The sequence below is a fragment of the Mustelus asterias genome, chromosome 20, assembly GCF_964213995.1.
Source record: "Mustelus asterias chromosome 20, sMusAst1.hap1.1, whole genome shotgun sequence".
In the NCBI taxonomy this organism is placed as follows: Eukaryota; Metazoa; Chordata; class Chondrichthyes; order Carcharhiniformes; family Triakidae; genus Mustelus; species Mustelus asterias.
The window spans coordinates 66,927,826-66,953,517 of record NC_135820.1 but is presented as its reverse complement, the minus strand read 5'-3'; the positions used below and the strand labels follow the sequence as shown (position 1 = coordinate 66,953,517).

The 25,692-nt window shown below is 41.3% G+C and overlaps 1 protein-coding gene across 1 annotated transcript in view; it reads left to right on the top strand.

Annotated features, from left to right (window-relative positions):
- Nucleotides 1-3,243: 3,243 nt before the first annotated feature.
- The window catches only part of mybl2b (v-myb avian myeloblastosis viral oncogene homolog-like 2b), a 38,793-nt gene continuing 16,344 nt past the window's right edge, over nt 3,244-25,692 (top strand). Inside the window, exons 1-8 of the mRNA XM_078236076.1 lie at nt 3,244-3,533; nt 7,149-7,242; nt 9,197-9,268; nt 14,055-14,147; nt 14,839-15,059; nt 17,362-17,518; nt 18,923-18,991; nt 23,565-23,684. Coding sequence (XP_078092202.1) covers nt 3,244-3,533; nt 7,149-7,242; nt 9,197-9,268; nt 14,055-14,147; nt 14,839-15,059; nt 17,362-17,518; nt 18,923-18,991; nt 23,565-23,684 — 1,116 coding nt within the window. The remainder of the gene's footprint in view (nt 3,534-7,148; nt 7,243-9,196; nt 9,269-14,054; nt 14,148-14,838; nt 15,060-17,361; nt 17,519-18,922; nt 18,992-23,564; nt 23,685-25,692) is intronic.

Here is a 25,692-nt window from a genome sequence, read left to right as displayed (position 1 = left end):
CTTTCAGATGAGCTTTCTCTGCAATGCATAGGTTAGTATTTGTCTCCCTTGTGCTGCTTTTCCAGGTTCAGTTCATGTGTGCAAATACCAATACACAAAATAAATGACATTGGAAAGCAGAAGCAAAATAGCTTCAAAGAGTTCTACACCTGATCTTTACCACCTGTTGTGTATTGGCCCCTGTCTAGCTTATTTGAGCCAGTGGAATGGCATTCCACTTTGCCAATTCCTAACGAGTGCTCCTTCTGCAGACTGATCCAAACTAAAACTGTATGCATGAGTTATAATATAGCTTCATCCTGACTGTCATCTAAATCCCATGTGAACTATGGTGCCCACGGGAGGTTTGAAGTAAGCTGGTGGACACTGATTGCTCTTTGAGGTCACCTGGGGCGGGGGGGGGGGGGGGGGGGGGGGGGGAATGGCCTCTTGTCAAATTTATCTCTGTTGCTCTAAATATAATTGCTCTTGGCAATGCCTCCTGATTCTAAGACTGCAGTGCTCTTTGTTTTCTTCCAGATTTGCATTAATTCTATTGAAATTTTTTATTTATTGAATATTATAACAAATGTATAATTCATTATTATTGCTGATCTGGCTGTTTTACATGAAATATTGTATTCTATTTATTATTGACCATCGTTTCCCATAAATCTGATTCATCTTGTGAAAGTTGATGCATTGTCACTTGTAATCTGACCTCAATGCTTCAATTTCTGGTTTAACTACCTGTCTTCCAGCTCCCTTTAAACCCAAGTCTCAGCCCCAGTCTCTAACCTCCTGCTACTTTCTGTAGTATAAGGGTCTGGTGTATATATAGGGTTAATATGGGACTGAGTACAATACCACTCACACAGTGATGTAAGGAGACACATGACCTTAGACCTCGGGTTAGTGTGGTGTTGGCCAGAGACTTGTTAAGACCAAGAGATGGGCGATAGCTCCATGCCTGCACCTTTTGGTTACAATTAGTTAATAAACTCTTGTTGTTAACAGACAGATATGCTCTGTAACCAACACCATCCCAACATGGTGGTTTTGATCCCAACATCGGGTTCGATTCTCGGCCTTGGGTCACTGTCTGTGTGGAGTTTGTACGTCCCCCCGTATCTGCATAGATTTCCTCCAGGTGCTCCGGTTTCCTCCCACAGTCCGAAAGGCGTGCTGGTTAGGTGCATTGGCCGTGCTGAATTCTCCCTTAGTGTACCTGAACAGGTGCCAGAGCGTGGCAACTAGGGGATTTTCACAGTAACTTTATTGCGGTGTTGGTGTAAGCCTTCTTGTGATACTAATAAATAAACTTTTAAAAAAGACTTTTAAAAAACCCTCAACTTCACAGAATGCTGAAAAATGAAGAAAAATAAAATCTTAATATTCTGAACTGAAAGAAGGTCCCAACTGAAGCTTGAGGCACTACGAAAATTCACCAGACAAAGCTCCAGACAGAAGAGGCTGGAAGCTAGAGGCAAAGATTTTACTGCAGCAGAAGACTCCATAGAATCTCCCTTGGAAGTTTAGCTTCACCAGGCCGAGTCCAGAGACTGCAAGGGAGAATTAAATCTTTTCAACTTCCAGACTGCAGCTGGCCCTGAGGAGACCCTTCTACAGTCAGAAGTGCCATTTGAACTAAACTGGTCCCTCATCCTGATCCCAAACCGAGCATCAGCAGGTGGCGTCCTGAGTTGAAAAGGAAAAAAAATAACTTGCTCAACTCCCCGGAAGCTTGTGACTGTCTGATTTATAAGGCTGGCTACTTGCAACGCTACATCGCTGAATAAACCAAGTCGGCAGACAGCCAACCCTACAGCCATTGTTCAAAGTTCTTCTTTCAGAAGCTTGCTGCCACCTTTTTGCCAAGTGCAGAAATTAATTGTTCTGCAGCAAATAGTGATGCCATTTTGGAAGGCTGTGAGCTCTTAAAGCTTTAAGATCTTCAACATGGTTCACAATTGCAAACTCCACCCGGACTTGCCCAAACCTGTTTTAAAATTGGGATCTTTGGAGGAAAGGATTTTTGAGATGCAGCAGTGCTTCTAATTTAACTTAAAAGTCAGAAGAAGGGTGAATAACACTTCATTCAATAGGGCCGGTTGCAGATGACATCATTACATGACAGGATGATAATGAGTCATCTGCCAAATTTTACTTGGTTGTAAAATCCTCTGACATTTATTTCACCTCGCGATCCGACAAAATATCAGATGGAACTAAATTCAGTAGGAGTGTTCAACTGCCAGGGGAGCCTGTTGATTCATTCATAAATGATCTCTACAGGGTGGTAGAGGGGTGTGTACATAGAGATTTAAAGTCTGTATTCCTCAGAGACAGAATAGTGCTGAGTATTCCAGATTCATTTTCTGACCTTCCAAAAGGAAAAGATGAACTAACCCTAGACAAGGCGATCCAGACAGTTAGACTGTCTGAGCTACACGAGCAACAGGGGACAATCCTGTAGGAAGTGAACGTGACATGAGATAAAAGCCAGCCCTCAGTGTAGCCTATCAGGTCACAACGACATGGAGCCAACTCAAGTCAGGGAAAGCAATTCCTGAATCACCCAGCAGAGTGACCTTGCCAGTGGTGCAATGTGAAGCATCCTCACAGGAGAGATCAATGTCCTGCAACCACAGCCTAATGTTTCGACTGTAGCCAATAGGAACACTTTGTGCAGTGCAGGGGTTTTGACTTGCACAGTTTGCCAGATAGCCCAAAGGTGGGGTCAAGACTGAAAACCAGAAGAGAGACAGCCATGCTTCATGGGCTAAGTCAATGATTGCGGCCTTCATTTTGGAATGGTAACATCCTGGTAAATGGTCACTAATAAATTTTTAAATTGGTATCAGCAGCCAGTCTCTTAGTCTGTCCGATGGGGAACCAAGCCTCAAAGGCCTCTGGCTTTGAACAATAGACACTCCACTTTGCAGGATAGGGTGCGTCCAGTTTCCGGTCGTTGACATGATTCTGAAACCACTGAGGCTTTGGAGCTGATGTACGTCATCTATAACAGCCTTTCTCTTGAGTAGGGATGTCTGCATAGCCCTGGATCTCTTCCAAATGGTGGAGGATGCCAAGACTGCACTATTGTTAGCCAGAACAACACAGTCCTGAGTACTTGAGCACTAAAATGTATTCAGACTCTGATTTCAGCTTCGATCTCTCTTTGTGGAGCAGGTTTGTCCATTATCGTTGTAGGTTCAGTAAAGAGTCCAATGGTCAGACCAGCCTGCCATCCATGTGATTAACATGGCACTTCCAGTGGAAGCGGTATCAAAGAATGATCAGTCTGAGAAGCCACTATCTCCAAATAGGATGATGGTACAGTTGGTCAATATGGCAACCACTGTACACACACTGCAATCTCCAGCCAGCATGCAAAAACCACAAGAGATGCTGGAACCTGGTAGCAGTATCATGCTATTGACAAAAAGTAGAGGTGAGCGTGCCACTAAACCTTCTCACTCCAAGAATGCTCTTCGTCAGCCTCAGGGCTTTGGAGAGATCCACACAGAGAAAGAAGGAAAAGCAGTGCCAAAGTGACAAACACCATGTTCGTCCATCCGGCGAGAGATGATGGAGAGTAACAGCAGCCATGGATCAACACAACAGCATAACCAACTAGGCATGGTTCAACATCAAGCAATGGAAGAATAGAATGAAAGCGTATCCAAATGGCAGTCCAACCTCCAAGCCACCAACAAGAACCAAAACCAATAGTGCCTGCCACTCTTCCAGTAGAATGGCGAATGAGATCTGGAAGGTGTATAAGGCCTCCAGATTGCCTGAACCTTTAACTTCAAGGACGGGAAGGGAGGAGATGGGGTTAGGAGAATGTTGTTAACCCTAATACTGAAATAGCATTAAGTTGTAATAAGATAAATGCATAAAACTTGTAATAATGTAAGACTTGAAGTAAAATAATGTAACTCTATATCCATGCAATAAAGACTTGAGGAAGTGTAGAGTCAGGTTCTGGTAAATACAGGGTTAATGTGGGACTGAGCACAGTGCAGCGCGCACACTGATGTAAGAAGACATATGGTCTGAGACCTAGGGTCAGTGTGGTGTTGGTCAGAGACCTATTGAGAAATAGAGATAGCTCCATGCCTGTACCCTTTACTGAATATTTGTATTTAGATATAAGTAGTTAATAAAGACTTGCTGTTAACATGCAGAAAACTATGAAGACTTCTTTAACAGACAAGTTCTGTAACCAGCACCATTTCTGGTACCAAACTCCAGCTCCTCATTCCCTCAACATAATACTGACCCGCACTGCCTCCCAACCTTGGTCTTGCGTCATCCTCTTACATGAAGGTGGCAAGTCAACAGTCACAGCAGCAATCTGGATGCTGACTGGAGTTTGGAACCCAGGGTTTCTCTCCTGACCTATGTGGGAGATAAAAGGAGCAAGTGCCAGGTCCACTGTTATTTGTCATTTATATTAATGATTTGGATGAGAATATAGGAGGCATGGTTAGTAAGTTTGCAGATGACACCAAGATTGGTGGCATAGTGGACAGTGAAGAAGGTTATCTCGGATTGCAATGGGATCTTGATCAATTGGGCCAGTGGGCTGACGAATGGCAGATGGAGTTTAATTTAGACAAATGCAAAGTGATGCATTTTGGTAGATTGAACCAGGGCAGGACTTACTCAGTTAATGGTAGGGTGTTGGGGAGAGTTACAGAACAAAGATATCATGGGGTACATGTTCATAGCTCCTTGAAAGTGGAGTCACACGTGGACAGAGTGGTGAAGAAGGCATTCGGTATGCTTGGTTTCATCAATCAGAACATTGAATACAGGAGTTGGGACATCTTGTTGAAGTTGTACAAGACATTGGTAAGGGCACACTTGGAATAGTGTGTGCAATTCTGGTCACCCTATTATAGAAAGGATATTATTAAACTAGAAAGAGTGCAGAAAAGATTTACTAAGATGCTACCGGGACTTGATGGATTGAGTTATAAGGAGAAGCTGAATAGACTGGGACTTTTTTCTCTGGAGCGTAGGAGACTGAGGGATGAGCTTATAGAGGTCTATAAAATAATGAAGGGCACAGATCAGCTAGATAGTCAATATCTTTTCCCAAAGGTAGGGGAGTCTAAAACTAGAGGGCATAGGTTTAAGGGGAGAGATACAAAAGTGTCCAGAGGGGCAATGTTTTCACGCAGAGGGTGATGAGTGGAACAAGCTGCCAGAGGTAGTAGTAGAGGCGGGTACAATTTTGTCTTTTAAAAAGCATTTAGATAGTTACATGGGTGCGATGGGTATAGAGGGATATGGGCCAAATGCGGGCAATTGGGATTAGCTTAGGGGTTTTAAAAAAGAAAGAGCAGCATGGACAAGTTGGGCCGAAGGGCCTGTTTCCATGCTGTAAACCTCTATGACTCTGAGAGGCTGGATAGACTGGGACTTTTTTCTCTGGAGTGTAGAAGGCTGAGGGGTGATCTTATAGAGGTCTATAAAATAATGAGGGGCATAGATCAGCTAGATAGTCAACATCTTTTTCCAAAGATAGGGGAGACTAAAACTAGAGAGCATACGTTTAAGGTGAGAGGGGAGAGATACAAAAAGATCCAGAGGGACAATTTTTTCACGCAGAAGATGGTGAATATCTGGAACAAGCTGCCAGAGGTAGTAGTGGAGGCGGGTATAATTTTGTCTTTTAAAAAGTGTTTAGACAGTTACATGGGTAGAGAGGGATATGGGCCAAATGCGGGCAATTGGGGCTCGCTTAGGGGTTGGACAAGTTGGGCCAAAGTGCCTGTTGCATGCTGTAAACCTCTATGACTCCATGTGCAAGTCAATCTGAAAGAAAAGTTGTACGCAAACAGGGAAGGGCACTGTGACAAGAAAGTGAGAAATGTACAGAAATTAAGTGGCAGGGACAACGAGTTACTTGCACAAAGGACAATAATGTAGAGTCACAGAGAAATGACAACAAGGGGAAATGTTTTAAAAGAAAATTGGGGGAAATGGTGATGGGCTGGGGAGGTGGTGGATAGGCGGAGAATAGAGGATAGATAGAGTGAACGTTCAAAGACTATTTCCTCGGGTGGATGGAGCTATTACAAGGGGGCATAACTATAGGGTTCATGGTGGGAGATATAGGAAGGATATCAGAGGTAGGTTCTTTACGCAGAGAGTGGTTGGGGTGTGGAATGGACTGCCTGCAGTGATAGTGGAGTCAGACACTTTAGGAACATTTAAGCGGATATTGATAGGCACATGGAGCACACCAGGATGATAGGGAGTGAGATAGCTTGATCTTGGTTTCAGATAAAGCTCGGCACAACATTGTGGGCCGAAGGGCCTGTTCTGTTCTGTACTGTTCTATGTTCTAGAATAATACTAATAGAGAGACAGATGGAGGCAGAAGATTTGAGGGTCGAGGAAAAGACAAGGAACTCGAGGAAGAGGCCAATCGTTTATTGTTAGAAGTTGTAAGCAATACCACAAATCATAATCTTGGAGGGTTATTGATATCAAATTATGCAACTGTAGTTTACAAATTAGTTATGTTCACATTGTCACTTATGCAATCAATATGGTGAGACATGGTTACCAAAAAATAGTTTTGAGCTTTGTATTTGGTGCTTCACGAGACATCTAGAATTATTTTCTGAGATTTCTACATATATCTTTGTTCCTTTTTAAACTCAAGAAAACCTGTCAGACTGAATTCTTTGCAATCAATGCATAAACTGTTAAGTACATACACGGAAGTGGCACATTCTTCCATCTATACCATTGTTAAAACCCTGTAAGAACCAATAGAGTGGGAAAGTTCTGGCACCCATCCTCAGCTGCTTGTAATGTATGACACTTCAACAAACCTGCAGGGTAAACTAGGATTTCAAGACTGGGACGTGGGCCAATTTTAAGGATTCCGTAATTGCTAGTCAAGCAAGAGGGTTAACTACTTGCAGCCATGGTAATTTTTCTTTGATTGGGTATCGATGGTAGCAGGTCATGGAGGTACCGAAGTAGCCAAAAGAGATTCAAGCTTGCTTGTTCCTACTTGTTACACTAATTATGTTGACTACCAATTGCTGTTTCAGCTCTAAGTCAAATGATCTGTATACTTGCATAAATTATCTACTCCCATCATGGAACGTGCTTTCTTTTCATGTGTGTGTATATAGTGAAGAATGGGATGAACCCTCGCAAGATTTGGATTGTGATATCTCGGACCACAAAGATGCAAAGTTCTTCAAAATCAAATGGTCTTCAGAAGAGGTATCTGCTCTGAAACTAAATTGCTTATTTTTAGTACTTTTATAACAAAAAACAAATGCAAAACTCCAGAGCTTATTTTGTTAGTATCCTGCCTGTTATGAAAGAAATTCAATTCTTGTGTAGTATTGGACCAATATTATTAAAATTCCTCAAAAGATTCTCTCGTAGGAACACGGAATAGGCCATTTAGCTGCTTGATCCTGCTCTGACATACAATTTAAATCATGGCTCGTAAGCCATTTTCCCGCACTATCCCATATCCCTTAATATCTTTAATATCTACTCCAACACCCTTTAGTGTTTTTCGTTGGAAGGAGTAATTTTAGTTTTAACTTCTGGAATTCCCTCCCAAAAAATTTTTGTTGTGGGTTGCTTTCTTTTTGACCATTATTTAGTCAATTCTAATTCTTCTAATACTAAATATTACATGCTCCTAATTTTCTATTTAAAAATAATTAATAGCCTCTCTGGTTGGAAACAAGTATTGTTCTAATTTTTTTAATTCTAATTTTTGTTCTAATTCTAATTTGTTCTAATTTTAAAAAACTTTTTATCCTTGCTGAACTTGCTGTATTATGTTAGCACTTGCTGATTTATGTTACATTCTCTGAAAAGTAACAGAATGAAACTCTACTGTTTAATGAGAAAGTGAAAATCTGTTCTGACTAAAAGGACAAGGCGTAGGGTGCTCCTTAGCGGGTGAAACAGCAGCAACAACCAATTCTTATGGTGGATTTGCATGGGTTCTGCAAAAGAAAATCAGAAATCGCTAAGGCACTGCTATTTCAAAGTATGAGCAACGATCTATAAGCGCACAGATGTGTTGTAGAATTTGTGCAACGTATCAGTAAAAGTGGCTGTGGTGACCTGTGTGTCTGCTGAAGTTTGAACTATTTTTCACATGACAATATTGCATTTATTTGGGCACTGCTATGTATAACCATTCAAGCATGTTACTGTGGCCCTTCGTAATCTTAAGAGACTGTTCAAGCTTTTGGGCTTACCGAAATACGTTAATCAAATTCACTCCATTTAAATAACCACTGCAGCTGCTTGTCTGATGAGTTTGAAGTGCACTGAAGTGTGTGCCAGAGTAGTAATGGGTTGAAAACATAGCATTTTAGTGCTTAAATTTCAGGAAGTTTGAGACGCCATCTGCTGCTCTACTTTATCTGCTGCAGGTCATCAGACCAGCTGTATGGATTCAAGTCGTTGCTCTGTTTCTAGTAGATTGACGATGGATATACTGGTCATTCGTACGTTTTAACTGGCAGTCTTGTGACAGCCAGGTTAATGAAAACATTTTAAAGGGTCATCCTTTCTGTTTAGGGAACTTTTGTTTATGGCATCATTCATCCGAATCATGAAATACATTAACAAAAGCCTGTAATATTTTTCAAAAGGTTGTATAAGCTGTTATTGATTCTCAGTGATAAATGGGTTCATCGTATATTCTTTAAATGAGGAAATTGCTATTTTTATCAGATATGATACAAAACAAAGTACAGGTGTTGGACCCCTTGCCCAGCATCTCAAAATTCAGAAGGACCCAAAAATTAGCTGCATTCGAAGCTGACACCCTGGTTAGCTATTTGAATCAAATCCTTTTATTCTTTATTTTTCAGATTTTATTTTATTTGATGTATTATCAGTATTTGCTCGGCCTAGGACCCAAAATCCTCAAATCCACACGTGTAGACCTGAGCTTCCCGGATATGGGTCCGGTACCTGTACGATGCAACTTTTTCTCCCGTGTACAAGTGAATCCAATTTAACGCAGAAATTGTAGCCTCAGTTTCATTGGTTTAAACCTCTTATTGTTGCCTTTGCTGCAGAATTCTTCATTAGGGTATCCATATAATCTTATTGAGGTTCCAAAAAGAACCATGCTGTCGACAACAGAATACTAATTACATTGCCATGTTAAGTTTGCTTTTTACTTTTGTTTGTACAGGATGAAAAGTTGAAGAAGCTGATCAACCAATATGGCAAAAATGACTGGCGATTTATAGCAAGTAATTTCTCTGTAAGTACCTTTAATTGTGGCTTGAAGGTGGTCATCCTTTCCCTGGTTCTTCATGAGTAAAGCTGAAAAATCTTCTGACCTACATATTAATTACATAAGCACATGCACCCAGACACACTTGTGTGCACCCACACTGAACCCATATTTGAGTGCAATGAATAAGCAAAGCTAAAAATGGAAAACTATTAAAGACTCAGAATAGCAGAAGTAGGTTTTCTTCATGTAAATGTGTTATTTCTCTGAGAAAAATGTGATAATTTAATGCATTCTAAACTTGAATTATGTTTTTTCAGTTTTCTCTTAAATCTTGTTTGTCTTGCTTAGTTCAAATTTAAATGAAAAAATGACTTTGAATTGGTGGTGGATTGTACTTGATATTTCTTACTTTAGGTTCAATATAAAATTTAAGTTTATCTCATTTTTAGGATGTAAATGGCTTTCAATTTCTTTTTAACAATTTCTTTTGAGCTTACCAAAATAGTTCACAGAGCTGAAACTGATGGTAAAGAATAAGAATGAAGGTAGCTGAGGTTAAATAGTGGAGAGTGGTTTTGAGAGAGCTTTCATGGGTAAGAAGGATAATATGTTGGGTGGAGAATTTCAGAGTAAGACAGCGATAGTTGCTGTGTATTTGAAGGACGATGATGCACAGGTGACCAAAGAAAATTTGTAGTACTGTTTTTGTTATTGATTGGAATCTCCCTAGAGTAAGGGGTGTAGATGGGGAGGAGTTTGTGAGGTGTGTTCAGGAGGGTTTCTTGACACAGTATGTAGATAAGCCTACAAGAGGAGAGGCTGTACTTGATTTGGTATTGGGAAATGAACCTGGGCAGGTGTCAGATCTCTCAGTGGGAGAGCATTTTGGAGATGGTGATCATAATTCTATCTCCTTTACAATAGCATTGGAGAGAGATAGGATCAGACAAGTTAGAAAAGTGTTTAATTGGAGTAAGGGGAATTATGAGGCTATCAGGCAGGAAATTGGAGGCTTAAATTGGAAAGAGTTTTTCTCAGGGAAATGTACGGAAGAAATGTGGCAAATTTTCAGGGAATATTTGTCTGGAGTTCTGCATAGCAATGTTCCAATGAGACAGGGAAAGTATGGTAGGTTACAGGAACCGTGGTGTACAAAGGCTGTAATGAATCTAGTCAAGAAGAAAAGAAAAGCTTACAAAAGGTTCAGGGAGCTAGATAATGTTAGAGATCTTGAAGAGTACACGGCTAATAGGAAGGATCTTAAGAAGGAAATTAGGAGAGCCGGAAGGGGTCATGAGAAGGCCTTGGCAGGCAGGATTAAGGAAAACCCCAAGGCATCCTACAAGTATGTAAAGGGCAAGAGGATAAGACGTGAAAGAATAGGACCTATCAAGTGTGACGGTGGGAAAGTTTGTATGGAACTGGAAGAAATAGCAGAGGTACTTAATGAATACTTTACTTCAGTATTCACTATGGGAAAGGATCTTGGTGGTTGTAGTGCAGACTTGCAGCGGACTGAAAAGCTTGAGCATGTAGATATTAAGAAAGAGGATGTGTTGGAGCTTTTGAAAAGCATCAAGTTAGATAGGTCGCCGGGACCGGATGAGATGTACCCCAGGCTACTGTGGGAGGCGAGGGAGGAGATTGCTGAGCCTCTGGCGATGATCTTTGCTTCATCAATGGAGACGGGAGAGGTTCCGTAGGATTGCGGATGTTGTTCCTTTATTCAAGAAAGGGAGTAGAGATAGCCCTGGAAATTATAGACCAGTGAGTCTAACCTCAGTGGTTGGTAAGTTGATGGAGAAGATCCTGAGAGGCAGGATTTATGAACCTTTGGAGAGGTATAGTATGATTAAGAATAGTCAGCATGGCTTTGTCAAAGGCAGATCATGCCTTACGAGCCTGATTGAATTTTTTGAGGATGTGACTAAACACATTGATGAAGGAAGAGCAGTAGATGTAGATGTGGGGCGGCACGGTAGCACAGTGGTTAGCACTGCTGCTTCACAGCTCCAGGGTCCTGGGTTCGATTCCCGGCTCGGGTCACTGTCTGTGTGGAGTTTGCACATTCTCCTCGTGTCTGCATGGGTTTCCTCCGGGTGCTCCGGTTTCCTCCCATAGTCCAAAGATGTGCGGGTTAGGTTGATTGGCCAGGTTAAAAATTGCCCCTTAGAGTCCTGAGATGCGTAGGTTAGAGGGATTAGCAGGTAAAATATGTGGGGGAAGGGCCTGGGTGGGATTGTGGTCAGTGCAGACTCGATGGGCCGAATGGCCTCCTTCTGCACTGTAGGTTTTCTATGATTCTAGATGTAGTATATATGGACTTCAGCAAGGCATTTGATAAAGTGCCCCATGCAAGGCTTATTGAGAAAGTGAGGGGGCATGGGATCCAAGGGGACATTGCTTTGTGGATCCAGAACTGGCTTGCCCACAGAAGGCAAAGAGTGGTTATAGATGGGTCATATTCTGCCTGGAGGTCGGTCACCAGTGGAGTGCCCCAGGGATCTGTTCTGGGACCCTTACGCTTTGTGATTTTTATAAATGACCTGGATGAGGAAGAGGAGGGATGGTTTGGTAAGTTTGCTGATGACACAAAGGTTGGAGGTGTTGTGGATAGTGTGGAGGGATGTCAGAAGTTGCAGCGAGACATTGATAGGATGCAAGACTGGGCGGAGAAGTGGCAGATGGAGTTCAACCCAGATAAGTGTGAGGTGGTTCATTTTGGCAGGTCAAATAGGATAGCGGAATATAATACTAATGGTAGGACTCTTGGCAGAGTGGAAGATCAGAAGGATCTTGGGGTCTGAGTTCATAGGACGCTCAAAGCAGCTGTGCAGGTTGAGGCTGTGGTTAAGAAGGCGAATGGTGTACTGGCCTTCATCAATCAAGGAATTGAGTTTAGGAGTCGTGAGATAATGTTGCAGCTATATAAGACCCTGGTCAGACCCCACTTGGAGTACTGTGCTCAGTTCTGCTCGCCTCATTACAGGAAGAATGTGGAAGCCATAGAAAGGGTGCAGAGGAGATTTGCAAGGATGTTGCCTAGGTTGGGGGGCATGCCTTATGAGGATAGGTTGAGTGAGCTCGGCCTTGTCTCCTTGGAGAGACGAAGGATGAGGGGTGACCTGATAGAAGTGTATGAGATGTTGAGAGGTATTGATCGAGTGGATAGTCAGAGGCTTTTTCCCAGGGCTGAAATGGTTGCCACAAGAGGACACAGGTTTAAAGTGCTGGGGAGTAGGTTTAGAGGAGATGCCAGGGGTAAGTTTTTCACTCAGAGGGTGGTGGGTGCATGGAATGGGCTGCCAGCAACGGTGGTGGAGGCGGATTCGATAGGGTCTTTTAAGAGACTTTTAGATAAGTACATGGAACTTAATCAGATAGAGGGTTATAGGTAAGCCTAGTAATCGCTAAGGTAGGGACATGTTCGGCACAACTTTGTGGGCTGAAGGGCCTGTATTGTGCTGTTGTTTTTCTATGTTTCTAAAAGAACACCATTATGATGCCATGCAGAATTTGTAATCCAGAGTGAAGATATAAATTTAATACATTGGTTAATTAGAGGCTAGTACATGAGTATAAGAGTCGAGAAATATTGTTGCAATTGTATGGGGTGTTGGTGAGACCACATCTGGAGTATTGTGTCCAGTCTGGGATGAAAGGGTTGAAGTGTGAGGAGAGATTAAACCATTTGGGTTAATACTCTGTGGAGTTTAGAAGGATAAGAGGGGATCTGATCGAGGTATATAAAATTTTAAAAGGGATTGATGAAGTAAATGTAGGCCAAATGTTTCCTGTTACAGGGAAATCGAGAACAAGAGGTCACAGGTATAAGTTGAGAGGCGGTAGATTTAGCACTGAGATGAGGAGGGACTACTTCTTGCAGAGGGTGGTGAATTTGTGGGAACTTGCTGCCCTATAGCGCAGTGGAGTCTGAATCGTTGAATGGTTTCAAGAAGTTGATGGATATATTTCTAATAAAGGGATATGGGGAACAGGTGGGGGGTGAATTTGAGTCCAGGGAGAGATCAGCTGTGATCTGATTGAATGGTGGAGCAGGTTTGAAGAGCTGAATTTGCCTACTTCTCCTAATTCCTATGTTCCTATACTCCACAAAGATGAGTTGATGGGTAAATGCAACATAATGCAAGATGGAATAATAGCATCTGAGTTTTTGGCAAGTTAAAATTTTTGTAGAGTGGAACTTGGAGACCAGTGAGAAAAACTTTGTGGAAGTCAAGCCTGAAGTAACAAAAGAATGGCTGAGTATTTCAGCATGAGTATGGCAAGTGAATGGTAGAGGTAGCTGCTTTTACGATGGAACAAAGCAGTTTTGGCAAGAGCAGCATATGGGGTTTGAAGTTCAGCTCAATGTTGAACAGGCTGCGATTGTGTGCATAGTATAAATTCAACTAGAGCAGGCAAGCGGGTAGAATGATGGAGTCACTGGAGAGGTTAAGAGTGTGGAATTTCTGGTAAAAGCTGAACAGAATGGATTTGGTCTTTGTGTTAAGTTGCAGAAAGTTATGACTTATCTGTAGCTTGATATGAGAGAAGTAATTTGACTGCATAGTGGTGGTGGTGAAGTCATCAATGGCTTTGAGAGAGAGACAGAACTGGGTGTTGTCAGTGTACATGCAGAAACTGGCCCCGTGCTCAACAATAATTGAGAGGCAACAAATAAATGGAATAGGAAGAGGCCAAGGATGGAATTTTGGAGGTGTAGGAAGATATTGCAAAATGAAACTCAACAAAGCTAAACTTCCTGTCCTCTGTGTAATTTGTATTTTTTGTCATGATTCTACTGCAGAACCGAACTGATCTTCAGTGCCAGCATCGGTGGCTGAAGGTTCTGAACCCAGAGCTTGTGAAGGGGCCGTGGACGAAGGAAGAAGATCAGAAGGTAATAATGTACAAATTGATGAAATTGTAAAACTTATAGAAACATTGAAACTAGAAGCAGGAGTAGGCGATGTGGTCCTTCAAGCCTGCACTGCCATTCATTTTGATCATGGCAGATCATCGAATTCAATATCCTGATCCCTTAACACACACACACACACCCAGAGCTGTATCTAATTTCTTCTTGAAATCAGACAATGTTTTGGCCTCAACTGCATTCTGTGGTAGTGATATGGTAATGGATATTTGTAAGTCCTTGAGTATAAAGTTTATTTTAATATGTTTAAAATGTCATTGTAATCTGTTTATAATGGTTTTATATAAAACAGAAACTCCGTGCCACTGAAGACTTGGATTTATAACTGATTCCTTATATGGTGCCAGTCTCCCTTTTTCTTTCAGTAAATTATGTAAAATGCTAAGCATAGGTTATGTACTGGGTTATGCAGTGGGGTGAGGAATGGGAACATTGGAGAGAAAAATCACCTGGCTTTCCTTCCTGATTGCTGTGCCTAACTGCAACTATATTGACAAGAGGGCTGAGATCAGGTTGTTAACCTCGTAATTTGTATTCTTTGGCACGATGTACAGAGAACATTTAAAAGAAATATACACATTTACTGAGTTACATAGCACATTAAACAGAGAGCAGGGTGAATGAACTGATCTTTGACTCCTTTTCTTTAATTTAGGTAATTGAATTAGTTCAGAAGCATGGGCCAAAACGTTGGTCGTTGATTGCTAGACATCTAAAAGGTAGACTTGGCAAACAGTGTCGTGAGCGTTGGCACAATCATCTCAATCCTGAGGTTAAGAAGTCATCTTGGATTGAAGAGGAGGACAAAATTATTTATGAAGCACACAAGGTCCTTGGCAACCGCTGGGCAGAGATTGCAAAACTGCTCCCAGGGAGGCAAGTGTTCCATTTGATCTTGTCAACAGTGTGCTCGGAATGAGCATTTCTTTTTAGTTTGTTTTCTGCTGGATTTGAAATTGGCAGTAGCTGAAACATCCAGACAATGAATACCTGGATTTTTGCAAAGCTGTTCATCTACACTTTGTTGCCTGATGTTTGTTTGTTTAATAGTTCTGCTCCTACATGCTGTAACTGTTGTGCAGACGAACACTTTTAAAGAATACTGTAGAAATATTGGCCTCTAGTTTCCCATAGGCTTTGAAAGTATCATTTTCATTGGATTAGAGACCAGAGGAAGGTGGCTTATTGGAAGGAAGTGAGTAAAGAAATACAACAGAGGGAAAGGAATGCCCAGAAGCATGGATTGGGGAAGAAAGAAGAAAATAGCAATAACTTTTATCCAACCAATAAATTCACACTATGTTACGGTGCAAAAGTCAAGGCTGAAGAATTTGCAACCATCTTCAGCCAGAAGTGCGGGGTGATGATCCAGCTCAGCCTTCTCTTATGGCCCCCAGCATCACAGATGCCAATCTTCAGCCAGTTAGATTCACTCCACATGATATAAAGAAACAGCTGAAGGCACTGGATGCTGCAAAGGGCCTGAAGACTTGTGCTCCAGAACTAGCAGTGCTCTAGCCAGGCTGTCTTCTACCTGACAATGTGGAACACTGCTCAGTTATGTCCTGTCCACAAAAGCAGCGCAAACCCAATCTGGTCAATTGCTGCCCCATCTCTCTGCATTAGCAAAGTGAAGGAAGGTGTTGTCAGAGCAATAAACTGTTTCCTGATACTCAGTTTGGGTTCAGCCAGTGCCACGAGGTGCCTGACCTCATTACAGCCTTGGTCCAAACTTGGACAAAAAGTTGAACTCCAGAAGGGAGGTAAGGATGACTGCCCTTGACATCAAGGTAGCATTTGACTGAGTATGGAATCAAGGAGTTCTGGTAAGATTTAAGTCAATAGGAATTGGGAGAAAAACTATTTACTGGTTGGGGTCATACCGAGCACAAAGAAAAGTGATTATTGGAGGCAGTCTCTCAGTCCCAGGACATTGCTGTAGGAGTTCCTCAGGGAAGTGTCCTCGGCCCAATCACCTAATGCTTCATCAATGACCTCGCCTCCATCGTAAAGGCAGAAGTGTGGATGATTGCTTATGATGTGCTCAAGGCTCAGCAACATGTGTCACTCCTCAGGTACTGAAACAGACTGTGTTCATATGCAAGACCCGTACAACATTAAGGCCTGGGCTGATAAAGTGCAAGTAACATTAGTAATGTTTGTACTAGACAACTGCCGGACATATCTCCGACATGGGAGAATTTAACCACTTTTTCGTGATATTCAGTGGAATTATTATCACTGAATCCCCCCACTAGCAACATCCTGGGAGTTGCCATTGACTAGAAACTAAACTGAATAAATACTGCGGCAATAGGAGCAGGTCAGAGAGTGGAAATTCTGACTCCTCTGAATCCCCAAAGCCTGTCTACCATCTTCTAGGCACAAGTCAGGAATGTGGAATATTCTCCACTCTCCTGGATGAGCATGGCTTCATCGAGACTCCAGAAGCTCGACATCATCCAAGACAAAGCAGCTCGCTTGATCAGCCCTCCATTCCCGACTTGACACGTTCACTCCCTCCACCATTGACTCACAGGGCAGGATTTTCTGGCTGTCATCCAGTCCCAGTGATTGTGAGCTCCTGCTACAGGTACAAGTATGTATTTCAGCTTGTAAAGCTTTAACGAATATTGTCTAGAAAAGTCTATGATCCAAGAGTTCCCATTGAGGTTGGTTTTTTAAAAAACTTGTACTTTGGTTTTATTGGGAGACATTAGACCTGAAATTCTTAGAAATTCCTGCCACTGCAAGTGTGGTCAGACAGATAGAATGACTAGCAATCTGACAGTGTTAATCCATCCCAGCACACGAGGATGGATCATCAGTATAAAAGGACAGGGGTCCACACTATTTACTGATTTTTTTGCTCTGTGTATTCTTTCTGTGGGAACCCCAGAAAATTTGAGCATTTCTGTATCAGTTGTACAGGCTGTTATGAAAAGGTTTTGTGGTAAAAGAATGGACCCACAGTTGCTCTGTTGCCACTTTCCTAATGGCAATGTATCTCCTTGTGATTTCCACAAAAAACAGGCTTCTATTCCCATATTCCCAAGTACATCTCTGAAGTTTGGCATTATTTAAAAGTTTGATCAGATTTCAAGCACTCCAAGATAACTGTTGCTTCGCGATTTAATGCAACCCAATCACTAAGCAGTGACTTTTTTTGAAATGATAGAACGGACAATGCTGTAAAGAACCACTGGAATTCAACTCTGAAAAGGAAGGTGGAAGTGGAAGGGTACTTGCAAGATGGTAACCAGAAGATGCCTATGTTTTTATTCACTCATTCAGAGGATGGTGAAATCCAGTGTTTCAGGACCAAAATGACTCAGGTTTGTTTTCTTTTAAATGTTCATTCAGGAATTCGTACTGGATTAAAGTTTTATTGATTTTGCAAGAGGTGCTCCCTGTGCAAGATAAAAGCCGGTGATATCAGAAGTTCTACTTAACCAGGAAACTAATTATTTTGGAAAAATAAATTGATATTTTCAATATTAGAATAAATTAGAAATCAGAGTTGTTTGTAAAATGTTTAAGTTGTTTTTCTTTAACTTATTTGCGCATTTTTGCTATCCTCTAGTAGATACTCTTCAGTTGCTCATCTTGAAGGTAGTGAAATGCAGTGTTTCAAGACCATTTTATAGCTACTCTCATGATCCCAGGATGGGCCAAAGTGCTTTACACCTTTACTGTTTTGGTGATATTAGTTGAGACATAAGTATTAGCCAGGTCACGGGGAGAACTGCACTGCTTTTCGTCAGATGGTACCGTAATAGCTTTTGCATTCACCTTAGCAAAGTGTATGGCCTACAGCAACATCCAGCTGCAGACGTGTTTCAACATGAGCCAAATCCCTAGCCAAGCTGTTCCAGTACAGCCAACCTGACACTGTGGAAGAATGTTCACGTTTTGTCCTGACCACAAAAAGCAGGACAATTGAATCAAGCCAATTATAACCCCAGCATTCTACTCTCGATCATCAGCAAAATGATCCAGAGGTGAGGTGTGTATGACTGCCCTTGATGTCAATGCAGCATTTAACAAAGTGCAGCAGCAAGGAACTCAAAAAAACGTCAATGGGAAAAAATTCAATAGGATGTTTCTTTTTTTTTAGCAAATATGGGTAAATTTATCTTGCTTATCATGATCCCGCCAAAAAACATTTTTCCAGTAAGATTGGATTTAATTTCCTTGGCCTGTCCTCCTAGCACAGTAGCGCAGTGGTTAGCACTGCTGCTTCACAGCTCCAGGGACCTGGGTTTGATTCCCGGCTTGGGTCACTGTCTGTGTGGAGTTTGCACATTCTCCTCGTGTCTGCGTGGGTTTCCTCTCGGTGCTCTGGTTTCCTCCCACAGTCCAAAGATGTGCGGGTTACGTTGATTGGCCATGCCAACATTGCCCCGTAGTGTCCTGAGATGCGTAGGTTAGAGGGATTAGTGGGTAAATATGTAGGGATATGGGGGTAGGGCCTGGGTGGGATTGTGGTCGGTGCAGACTCGATGGGCCAAATGGCCTCTTTCTGCACTGTAGGGTTTCTATGATTCTAGGTTGACTGAAAACAGTACCATATTGCTAACCTCTGAACTGTTTTCAGTTAAGAATATTCAGTGCAAGCTTTCAGCTTGAGAGCTTTGTTCCTATAGGACTGGAAACTACTTTTTTAAAAAGTGTTTATCTGGATTATTTGAATGCATTCAAAACAAAACTGTAATATGATCTTGCTTTTTTTCTTTCAGCCTTCTTCAAAACCTGAACCTGTTGCTGTCGAAGCAGTTCCACAGCCGCCATCTGTTGCTATAAAGCAGGTTAGAAAATAATATTCACATTTTTAAAAAATAGATTTTACAATTTATTGCAATCTTAACACCTACTAGCCTTTAAAATATAATACAATTTTGTGGGTTTTATTTGTACACTTAAGCATTTTGGCTACAATTTTATTTGGTAAATACTTTGTGCATCTATGTTCTTATGTTTCATGTGTTTAATTCTAGTTTACAATAGCGTCAGGAGTTCACAAAGTAAAGCTCCAGTTATGCTACAGGTACTTGAAACCAATATTCATAAGCCACAATCCATAGGCAACCAATCTCTATTATAATGTTCAGTGATTGAATTTCCTAGGCATTCAGCTGTGGCAACAGTAGCTCTGAATACAGTTGAAGCATGCTAGTACCACTATTCTCTAGCGGCAACATTTTAATGATAGGGGATCAGATTAGGAGGGTGTGCTCCTAACTTTGAATTGAATTCTTTTTATTTTATCAGGAGATTCCGTAAGCCACATGGGTTTTTAAAAAAATTTCAGCTTCACTCTCATCTGCACAGCAACCAGTGTCGACTTTTGGAGAAGGGGTCTTTCACTACATGTAATTTAGAACATTTAGCTGTGAGATGACAATTTTGAGTTCCACCGCTAGATTTCATGTCACTGTATGTCTAAAACTGCTTTGCAACAATGCAAAAAGGCACAATTATAGCATTCTCAATTACATTTTTGTGAGTGATAAGGGAAGTCCAGTACTCTGAAATCTGTGTTTTTCTTAAATCTGGCATTTATCTGTGTCTTTGAGTTTTCTGAGTTACTAGTGCAGAACTATGGACTGACCTGGCACTGTTGTATTGCACATTGCATTGATGGAACTCCAGTTGCATGTTGTTGTCATTTGATCCCTGTCACCTTTTTTTATACAGAACTCAAACAGTTGATCACTTGCTGACCCTGGATAGTTTGAATGCACTTTATCTATCTGAAGGATCCATATATAATTTTGTTAAATCATTCTTTAATCCCAATAAGTGCCAGTGTCATCTCTGTGACACCTATCCACATTGCCTACGTTTGCTTTCACATCTCTGCAGTACCTATTTCATACATAAAATTTCAAACAGGTTTTCTGGTCTATAATCTACATTTTACAGTGTCAATCCTAGCTCCTGCTAGCTACCATATAGTATGAACTCATGAAGATTGTTATTAAACTTGTTCTCTTGTTACATGTGTAAACACATTTTATATGCAGACTGTTTACAGAATCACAGAATTGTTACAGCATAGAAGACGACCATTTAGCCCATTGTGCCTGCATCATGACCTAGTGCCATTCCCCAGCCTTTTCCGGGTATCCTTGCACATTGTTTCTATTCAAATAATCATCTAATGCCCTCTTGAATACTTCCATTGATCCTGTCTCCACCACACTTTCAGGCAGAGCATTCTAAACATGAACCACTCACTGTGTGGGAAAGGTTTTTTTCTCACATCTTCTTTTGCGAATCACTTTAAATCTATGCCCTCGCGTTCTTGATCCTTTGACAAGTGGGATCAGTTTCTCCTTATTACTCTATCCAGTGCCCTCATGAGTTTGAACATCTGTATCAAATCTCCTCTTAGCCTCTCCAAGGAAAACAGTGCCAACCGTTCCAATCTAGCCTCATAAATGAAGTTTCTCATCCCTGGAACCATTCTTGTAAACTCCTTCTACACTCTTTCCAATGCATTCACATCCTTCCTATAGTATGGCACCCAGAACTGTACACAATGTTCCAGCTGAGGTCTAACTAGTGTCTTGTATAAGTTCAGCGTAACCTCCTTGCTCTTGTACTCTTTGCCCTACTAATAAAGTTCAGAATAATCTTTATTAATAAAGCTTAATTAGTAAAAGTTTTATAAGCTTTATTAACTGCTCTCTTCACTTGTCCTGCCACCTTCAATGTTTAAAACAAATTTTATGTTTTACAATTATGACAGGCCCTCATCTTGTTCAGTGTTCCAGAAACCGCACAAATGCTTATTTTAAAATAATTCAAAATTGCATTTAAAACTCTCATATCTTGTTTAAGAAATATGGTAAATATTTGCCAAAAAGTGCTGAACAACTTAATGAGCAACTAGTAATCTAGTTCTTTGATGTTTCCATGTTATGTTTAATATTTTTGCCAGTTTAACTATTCAATTACAACAATCGCAAGATAGTTGCAGAATGGAAGACAGCTGATAGATTCATTCAGAAAAATCTGCGCACACACACACACGTGTTGCTTAGAAGATTTCAATTTGTCGATCACTTTTTGTGTGAAGATTTTCCTGGTATCCATCCTAAATTTGCCATTTATTAGTTTGAAACTGTGTGCCCTTGTCTCACTCTCCAACCCGAACTCTGGATTAGATGGTGGATAGTGCTGGAGAACTTAGCAGACCACCCAGCTTTTGTATTGGCCAAGAGCAGGTGTTAAAAGCAGAATAAAGGTCTACTCAGTCTGAAAGCAAAGAGTGGTACTTAGCAAAAGAAAATTCAAAAAGGGGGCAGAGTTCATGGTCTGAAGTTGCTGAACTCTATGTTGAATCCAGAAAACTATAAAGTGCCTAATCTACAGTTGAGATGCTGTTCCACCACTTTGCATTTGACTTCGCTGGAACTTTGTGGCAGGTCGAGGATAGGAATGAGAGTTTGAGAGCAAGGTGGTGAATTGAAATGATGAGTGACGAAGGTTGGAATCATGCTTGTGGATGGAACCTCTGTTCAACCCAGTCTGTTTTGGTCTCCCCAGTGATGAGACTGCATTGAGCAGCAAGTACAGTAGAGCTAATTGAAAGAAGTAAAAATAAATCGTTGCTTTATCTGGAAGGACTGTTTAGGGTCTTGGGCAGTGAGGAGAGAGGTGGTAAAGGAGCAGGTGTTACATCTGCAATTACATAGGAAGGTGCCTTGGGAAGTGGATGAGGTATTGGGGATATTGACCAGCATGTTGCTGAGCAAATGGTCACTTCAGAATGCTGGTGGGGATGGGATAATATGTATGCTGAAGGTGGCAGAAATGGCAGAGGAAAAATCTTTCAATATGGAGGCTAATAGAGTGGAAAGTGAGGACAAGGGGAACCCTATCATGTTCTGCAAGGAAGGAAGAGCAGTGAGGGCAGAAATGCAAGAAGTGGGTCGGGGACTGTTGAGGGCCCTGTCAACCACAGTGTGAGCATGGAGGTGAAGGCAGTGGAAGAGGAGTTCAATGTCATGCCAAGACCCAAATTCTTTGAGGTGCAGACATAATGGAAATGAGTCCTTTGCTGAGCGCAGATTGTTCAGCTTCAGAAAGGTCAGAGGGTATAGTGAAAACATAATGAGAATTGGGATTAGAATAAGGGATGAGGTCAGAGGGGAAGGATGGGGTGGAAGGATTTGGAAGGGCATCAGTACCCCATAGTTGTTGGAACTAGCATTCCTTAATACCTGAAAGGAAGAGATGAAGAATGAAATTAAACTGGGGACCAAGACAACTTTGAAGGAGGAAATGTGGCTGTGAAAACAAGTTTTAATAAATGTCTTATCCAATATCAGAAGGGAAATGGATAGCAAAGAATACAAACCAGGTGAAAGGGACAAACGCAATTCCAATCAGGGAGAAGAGAAGTGGCAGTGGATTGAACACTGAAATAGAAGCAAGATACTGCAGACACTGAAGATTTGAAATCTTTAAGTTGGAAAAACTCAGCAGGTCTGGCTGCATTTGTGGAGCGAGAGACAGAGTTAACATTTCAAGTCCAATACCCGTGGAGAGAGAAACTCTGGATTCTGAAACTTAGCACTCTGCATTGCCTTTATGTTTCCTTAACTATTCAATATAGAATGATCCTGCAGTCGCTTCCTTTGCAAGTCCAAGTTTTTCTGTCTTTTCTCATAGCCTTGACACTTGGATTAGCCTGATGGCACTTCTCTGCACTATCCCAGTGTAGTGCAGCATTCAAGCAAGGACGAGCTATGAGGGTCATCCCGCGTATCAAAGGCTTGAGCGAAGGATTAGAAAAACCTGGGCTTTTCAATCTGGAAAGGAAGACCTGCAAGGTCATCTTCTGCATTTATATGTGAAAATCGCAGAAAATCTTGATGGGAAAATAAATATAGTAAGAAGTCTCACAACACCAGGTTAAAGTCCAACAGGTTTATTTGGTAATCGATTTCCACTCCATCTGACGAAGGAGCAGTGCTCCGAAAGCTTATGGTATTTGCTACCAAATAAACCTGTTGGACTTTAACCTGGTGTTGTGAGACTTCTTACTGTGTTCACCCCAGTCCAACGCTGGCATCTCCACATCAAAATAAATATTGCCAGAGAATATGTTTTGGTTGGCCATTTTTCAGTGATTCCTCGAGTTTAAATGGCTTATTTAATTCATTGTGCACTTCACCCAAAATCATGTCTTTGACTTGCAAATCCTTGGTAATTCCTTTTGAGCATTGACCTTTTTCCTATTGACAGCAGGAGGACAGTATTGCCAGTTGGTTAGGCAATCTCCTCACAGATAACACTCTGCCTGGTGATCAGGGGCTTTCGGGTACTTCTGAAACTCAGCAAGAACAATGTATTTCTGATTAATCCCAGGAATCTAACCAGTCTACAGAAGAGGCTTCTGGCAGCATGTTCCTGATTGTAGATTCTGGGACAAGATTTTCTCCGCAGTCGACCCCTGAATTCTCTGAGCCCCTGGAACTAATCAAATGTGTAAGTCCTGTAACATGCTGTGAAAGCAGCCACTCTTGTATTGTGTGTTAGGAGATATGAAAACATGTGCCCCTCTACATGTCTTGCAGTTTTCAACATATGGATTTGAGGGGAAACATTCCTATCAGGCTCAGTTAATTTTCATTGCAATTGCATAAAGGCCCTTCTACAAACATATGAATTAGGACCATTTGGCCACATGAGCCCCCTCCACCATTTGATAAAATCGTTGCTGATCTGACTGGCCTCAACTCAACTTCCTGTCTACCCCTACACCCTTTGGTTCCCTTGTTAATCAAGAATCTTCTAACTTAAACCTTTAAAAATGTTCAATGACCCAACGTCCACTGCTCTTTGGGAAGAGAATTCCATTTAATAATGACACTCCAGACAAAAAAAATTCACGTCGCCATCTTAAATGGGCAACCCATTATTTTTAAACTGTGTCTCAGAGTTTCAGTATCTTCTACAAGTGGAAGCATCCTCTCGGCATCCACCGTGTCAAGTCCCTTCATGATCTTCTATGCATCAATAAGATCGCCACTCATTCTTCTAAACTCCAATGTATACAAGCCCAACCTCCGGCTATTAAATAGATGCTGTGTGTTGTTAAAGTTGTGTAGTGACCTCTTTTTGAATTTCTAACAGTTTATTTCATCATAATTAATCTTTCTCTATCACATCTGATTCAACCAAAACATCCATGAATGCTGGCCGTTCCTGGAGCTCTTATGTATTCAAAAGTGTATTTGTAATGGTCCCCGTGGTTGAATAGCAAGGTGAAGCTCTCTCTGAGACACAGTGAATAATAGCTTACCTGAGGACTGGGGTATCTGCCATCTTCAGATTTGAGATTTCCATCTGAGTTGGAAGAAGGACCCAGAAAATCATTTAATTCAGCAGGAGAGGATGGACACACTTCACATCTTCCCTCTAGAAGACCCTTGAAATATTTAAATTAAAAAGAAGATGGGGAGCTATTGATCTTAACCACAGCCCCGCCCTTATGAGCAAATGTTTGCTTCCATATCGGAGGGTTTTGGGTACTTGACTTTGCAACTTACTAGCTCCGTTAATGATCGAGAAACAGGATAGCCCTGTCAGCTTAGGGTCTAGAAATCTTCTGAGTGGAAATAGTGTTGACTTCCCCTTCCCTCTATTGAGTCCCCAAGACCTCTTTCTGGGGGCTGGGGTCCGATGTCAAACTTTACCCTTCTCTCCCTCAGGCTGCAAAAATCATTTTGTTTTGAGTTGGGGGAGGGGTGTGGTGGTGGTGGAGAAAAGATGTTGGATAACACCTCTATCAGCTTGCATTGAAGAAAATTAACTAAAGAAATTCAACATTCCAGGGACTTCAAAGGTCCAACATTTTGCAGAGTTCCTTCAACTGTAGTGCATTAAACGCAATGGCAGGCACTCCCTCACTGACATTTAAGTTAGTGCGGTGTGTTGACATCGGAGATCTGGGGCCATCTAGGGCTGACTGTTGTCAGAGCAACTGGTGAGGGTATGCAATGTGGATCATGAATTGCTCTGCACGAATTACATTTCAAACATCTTGGATTATTCCTAGTAGTATTTGATTAGTCCCGTGTATTGAGTTCCAGATATTCGTATCAGTTTGTTTCTTATTATTTCATTGACAATTTTATTGCTGCTTCTGACAAAGTAATTGCTTCTATTTCACTTGCTTGTTTGAGATAAGAAGGCTAAACCTCTTGTATAAAAAAAAATCAAAAGATTAAACAAAAGAGTAGCAGTTTTGTCCAAACCAAATTATACCTGCAAGCTTGAGAAGTTACAATTATTTTACCTTGGGGAAATAATTTAAATGTAGTTCAGTTCTGATAGTATTTTACTTAACCATTTCTGGTGATGAAGATGATTAAGAAGAAATTGCATGGAAAAATGCACAAGTTTTTTTGATTGCAATTATTGTTTCTCAGTGTTATCAGTGGTGGACAGATAGAAGTTGAAATACTTTGGGCACATGGTACGAAGCAATGGT